Here is a 6,241-nt window from a genome sequence, read left to right as displayed (position 1 = left end):
TCACCCTAGGATGGTAGAGACACTAATTAATCACTCAAAGGTGTAATGATCATAAGTAAATTATTATATATACAACTCAATTCGAGTTGGTAAAAATTACACCCAAAATAGGGTCTGGACCATTCATTAATGGTGTTAGGTTATTCAATATAGTACAACTAACTATGGTAATAATGGGACTAAGATGAGCAATAATAGTTCGACTAGTCATATCCTACCCTGTTGTGGGTTGGCAATTAGTAAATATTATACTGTGATCACTAGTGCAATTTATATTAAATAATTCTCTATTTTGGAGAAATAATATACACAATTATTGATAATAGCCTCTTAATTAGCCTCTATGAAACTTCTAATATTATCTAGAAGTATTAAATATTATTAGTGACCTCGCGAAATAAAGTCCACAAAATTCGTAGATAATCTCTCGCGAAATTTAACACCACGAAATCCGTGAACAATATCGCGAAGACACAGTCACTAATTTGGCTGGCTTCTATATTAGCGCTGTCATTTCACAGAATAACACGCCACCAAATCTGTGGGTGTGCATGAAACCGCTGATGAGGCTGAACTGATCTGAGCGGGGCTCGTGAACTCGTTCGAGGCAACGCCGCCGTCTTGACTGGCTTTATTTAAATCACACTGCACTAGTTTATTTAATGAATCCACTGGTTAACTGGTTCATCCGGTACTAAGATGACCAAATGTGGGTTCAAAGGATCAAATAATCCGTCATCCGGTTCGAAGATGACCAAATAATGTGGGAACCGACCTGTGAGATTTATATTTATTTAATTTATATGAATTTATATTTACGTTAATTTATATACTTCGATAGCAATTTGTATAATGATAAGTGGACTGTATTTCTGCGATAATCTCATAATCTCACAAATCGATCCTCTACACATTAGGGGGGGCTTATTAAATTAATATATATGCAGCCAATCAAACTACAGTAATAGACTACATACATTGAAGAGGTTCCTTATCTTATAGTACAGCAGGTTAGTCCACCAGGTATAACCTGGGTGATGAAAGCTACCTCAAAGAGGATAATTTGGTGTCTACACCCTAGTTATACCTGGTGGACTAACCTGCTGTACTATAAGATAAGGAACCTCTTCAATGTATGTAGTCTATTACTGTAGTTTGATTGGCTGCATATATATTAATTTAATAACCCCCCCCTAATGTGTAGAGGATCGATTTGTGAGATTATGAGATTATCGCAGAAATACAGTCCACTTATCATTATACAAATTGCTATCGAAGTATATAAATTAACGTAAATATAAATTCATATAAATTAAATAAATATAAATCTTACAGGTCGGTTCCCACATTATTTGCTCCCTCACTCTGACGCCTAGCTTACATTGTCCAGATTTCAGAAAGTGATAGAAGGGTCACATTTACTCTACTTTAATATTGATAATTAAGTTAATTTATATAAGATGTTTTTATGATGGTAAAGTCCAAAGACTAATGTATTTAAGAATAATTCCCACCATAATAGGTGGTGAATTATAATAGTGTGTGGTGACGATATCCCGTTTTCTTTAGACGGTAATTCCACTACAAGTTACGTTTACTATGGGTAACTTGTTGGTAATACAGCTATTATCTGTATGATTATTAAATGGTGTCGGATTTTCCGACACGATTCAATTGTTGACTTTATTTTATTAATTAGGCTATCGTTCGGGTGTTAAAATATCCAAATTCAAGATATTGTATTGTGTTGATATTATTTAATGGTAAAGCTTACTCTACCTGTTATTTCTCCCTACCATGTGGAAAAATCTTTCCCTCATTAGAAACTTATAGAAAGAGTTTACAAGATTTTTGTCACTTATGCGGTTTCTCAAATTTTTATTGACAATATATTTTTTATTACTTTATATACAACGGTGGAAATATTTTTATCTTAAATTGTAACCCACTTATTGAATACTTGACCCTAAAACAATTATTTAACTTAAAGGTAAAAAGGATAATTAATTGTTGGAGTAGTTGCCCAGTAGTACATGTTCTATATCTACTACTTCTATAGACAAACTGACTTTTAACTCTGGGAGGCAGTAAAGTTGCTAGCTTTCTCACTCCGTGTAGCCAAGTATACTTTAACAGACACGTGTAGCTAAAATAACAGGTAACATAGCATGTATTATATATACCTAATAACAATGAAACATCTCCAGGTATGTAGTATATTGCCACCCACGAAAAACCCGTTACAAAGTATAATATTTCTGAAATCAGTGGTATACATCCGTCCCTTTAAACCACAGCTGGAAATGTAGCAGAACTGCACCTTCAGCTGGTGTATGAAATTTCATGACAACTCTCTGTCGACCATTAAATTAAAGCTATATGGACATAGGGCACCGCTGTTCAGTTACTTTATAACTCTTAAGTTATGGTAACTATGCTTACAAACTGCTTATGATCTATTACACTAATCTCTGTGAATCACAAGAAAAACTACAACCTAATGCATGAAACATATCAAGACATTAGTCTAGTTTCTTGATACGTTATTACATAGACATATAACAGGATTTGTATGTTATTCCAAATTAGGTACTATCATTTCAAAATGCTGCCAGCACAAATAAGAATTAACTAAAACATTCAATTCCCCATGTAAACTTAAATTAACACATTACATGCCTACTGGTTAATTTGCATATGCTGACTGTTTACTTAATCATAAACTTTCATTTGCATATTTAACATGCCACATGTGCTTTTGTAAGTAATCTGTTCTCATCTGGTGTGCAATTTCACCTACGTTAATGAACTTTTGTTATTATAAATTATGAAGAACAGCCTTGTTCATAACATGATAAGACATACCTTGACGAGTTGGATAAGTTGAGGACAGAGTAGATGGAAACAGGTAGGCAGTTGTCAGATTAGCAGGTGATGGGTCAGCAGATGATGGATCAGCAGGTGACGAGTCACCAGATGATGGATCAGCAGGCGATGAGTCACCAGATGATGGATCAGCAGGTACCATGTCAGCAGGCAGGGTGCCAGCAGATAACGTTTCAACCGGTAGGATATCAGCAAGCACCGTGCCAACAGACAGAGTGTTAGTAGGAATCATGTCAACTAACTCCATGTCAACAGTCACCATGCCATCAGGTACTGTGCCATCAGGCACGATATTAACAAGCCCGGTGTCAGAAGGGGCCTGGAGAGGCAGGGTGTCAGTAGGGGCCTGGAGAGGCAGGGTATCAGCAGGGTCCTCGAGAGGCAGGGTACCAGCCGGTGCCGGGAGAGGCAGGGTATCAGCAGGGGCCGGGAGAGGCAGGGTATCAGCAGGGGCCTGGAGAGGCAGGGTGTCAGTAGGTGCCGGGAGAGGCAGGGTATCAGCAGGGGCCTGGAGAGGCAGGGTGTCAGCCGGTGCCGGGAGAGGCAGGGAGTCAGCAGGGGCCGGGAGAGGCAGGGCGTCAGCAGGTGGCGGGAGAGCCAGGGTGTGGATAAGAGACACCGTAACAGCCATCACAATAAACAGCCGCAACACAGCAGAAGTCGTCACCAAACTCTGCCTCTTCCTTGCCCTGTTAATCCAGACTTTCTTGTGTGCTTTCCTGTGGCCATTGTGGTGGTGTTGACTCATCTTTGGCTCTGGCCACAACTGCTGCTGCTGTTGAGTACTTATGGGTATGTAGCTTCTTTCTCTGATCCTGCTGCTGTTCTCAGGCACTCCTCTGGCTGCTGATCTTGCTACAGCTGCTGTCTTCATCAGATACTGCTCTTGCTCCTAGCAATGTTCTTCACTGTAATAGAAAAGAGATAAAATATTGCAATTAAAATCCAATTTGTATATAAAATCTAAATACTTGTTAATGCAATGCAATAACGTATGCATTTTATTTAAGTCTTTATTTTTCATTTCTTGCTGGAACCATTTAAACTTTCCTATCAAGTTCCACTTTGTACTATGACCATCCGTACCTTCCTGGCGAGTACATCCTTGCGTAATGACCATCCAAACCTTCCTGGCGAGTACATCCTTGCGTAATGACCATCCAAACCTTCCTGGCGAGTACATCCTTGCGTAATGACCATCCATACCTTCCTGGCGAGTACATCCTTGCGTAATGACCATCCAAACCTGCCTGGCGAGTACATCTTTGCATAATGACCATCCAAACCTGCCTGTCGAGTATATCCTTGCACCATGACCATCCCATCCTGCTTTGTGAGTACATCCTTGCACATGACCATCCAAACCTGCCTCTGAGTACATCCTTGCATCATGACCATCTATACCTGCCTGTGAGTACATTTTGCATCAGGACCATCCATACCTGTCGAGAAAAAACCGACCTACCTCTATAAACCTAGTTACAATATGCAGATAATTGCGCTGCGGTTCTTGTACTAACCTATCAACCAATACTAACATAAATTAATTTAATAACTCATTCAAAGAAAACGACATTACAGTGGAATTTTCCTTTAAACGTGGGATATATCTCGCCCATCACAACAAAATATATTAATAAAATATTAATAATCGCTAAAAACTTTCAGTTCAGTGGTAAAATTAATAACAAACTGTTCCCTGTAACTGGATCAAATAAATTTACCAGTAAAATTAACGCCGCCCTACCTTCGTCCAAAAATGGGCAAAATTTAGCTGGTTCCAATAACGTGACTGAGCCGGGGAAGGAGGGCGGCGCCCACTGTGGAATGAACACTGCTCGCGTGATTTAGTAAAAAAAAAAAGCAGCTACGTTTATACTCGTGAACCCGAGCCATCTAGACGTTCTTCAGCTGCCGCGACCTCAAATAACGGGAGTACCTCGTTTCCGGCTGTTTTAAAAACTAACATTATTTTGTAGGGCCCTAGAATATTATTTAAATGGAACCAGTGATGAGGCGGGCGAACACCCAAAACCGGGTGAGCCTCTCACAATCTAGAAATGTTCTTAATATTAATAATTTAAATGCGCCATATCTGTGTAGGAAGTAAAGTTGCAGTTGTTAGATTGTATTCTTCCGGCAGATCTGTGGTCACCTGGGAATTAAGCGTCAGCAACCTGTCGTCACTAGGGAACAGACACCATAGCCACGAGGCTTAGTCCTGGCAGACTGGTCACGTGTCCCTCTGATATCCACACTGAAGTCATCAAACAGTTAAGGCCTTCGTGTACAAACTAACCCCAGTACAATAATAAACTACCCTTAATACACACAGAAATCACACTAGCGTGATGCATCAAATGAACTAGCCCACAAGGGCCGTGATGAGGGTTCGAACCTACGTCTGAGAGGATCACAGAAGCGCCTTTATCGACTAGGCCACGACATGGTAAAATAATTGCAACCGGAAGTTCCACCTGGCCTCACACGGATCCTGCAGTCCCTCCGAGATACAAACCAGGGTTTTACACAAATCCCCCATGAACTCGGGCTCAGTCAATAAGATGTTCTACCTCTTCGCCCTAACTTCATTATACTCAGAAATCACAATAGCGTGATGAGGCCAAGTGGAACTCTCGGTTGCAATTATTATACCATGTCGTTTCCTAGGCGATTAAGGCGCGTCTGGGATCCTCTCAGACACAGGTTCGAACCCTCATCACAGCTATTCTGGATTTGTTAATTTTAACCTTAGTAAAAATTTGCTATCAATCGATTGATAGGTTACTATAATTAATTAACTCCCAAATTGTGTTGGGATATAACTCATGGGAGATTTTAAATCCATACAGTCCGCTCAATTAAACATACAGTCCAATAAGCTATGGAAAGAATTATTAATTAAATCAATTATACATCATAAATAAAATTACATTAAATTAAATAATTGTTTTAATATCTATTTTTTTAATTATCAGGGGAAAGCGCCAAGCTCTTACGACTTTATAGAGCTGGGAAGGGGTCAGGATAAGGATTTGGGATGGCACTGGGGGAAAGTAATGGTGTCCAACCACTTGGACGATCGGGGATTGAACGCCGACCTGCATGAAGCGAGCCCCACAATACCTGCCTGGCGAGAACATCCTCGCACCATGACCATCCATAACTTACTGGCAACAATGTTGTATCCAGATTATTTTGTAAACATTAGTTAGTCTCTCTCTCAACGTACCGGCGGCGTAAGTAGTGGATGGAGCGTGAGGAGGAGTATGTTAGTGGCAAATGGATTGGAGCCAGTGAGCGGGAGGCACTCTGGGTCAGCGGTCAGGGAGGAAGGCAAGGCGTGGCTACACAG

General features: G+C 40.2%; 1 protein-coding gene across 1 annotated transcript; it reads right to left on the bottom strand.

Annotated features, from left to right (window-relative positions):
- Window positions 1-2,818: 2,818 nt before the first annotated feature.
- LOC138356133 (uncharacterized) lies at window positions 2,819-3,760 on the bottom strand. Its single transcript, XM_069311878.1, has one exon. The coding sequence runs from the start codon at window positions 3,758-3,760 to the stop codon at window positions 2,819-2,821; it is 942 nt and encodes a 313-aa protein (XP_069167979.1).
- Window positions 3,761-6,241: the final 2,481 nt, after the last annotated feature.

Source organism: Procambarus clarkii, chromosome 70, assembly GCF_040958095.1.
Source record: "Procambarus clarkii isolate CNS0578487 chromosome 70, FALCON_Pclarkii_2.0, whole genome shotgun sequence".
Taxonomy (NCBI): domain Eukaryota; kingdom Metazoa; phylum Arthropoda; class Malacostraca; order Decapoda; family Cambaridae; genus Procambarus; species Procambarus clarkii.
The sequence above is the reverse complement of the archived record's forward strand: the minus strand, read 5'-3'. Positions and strand labels throughout refer to the sequence as shown.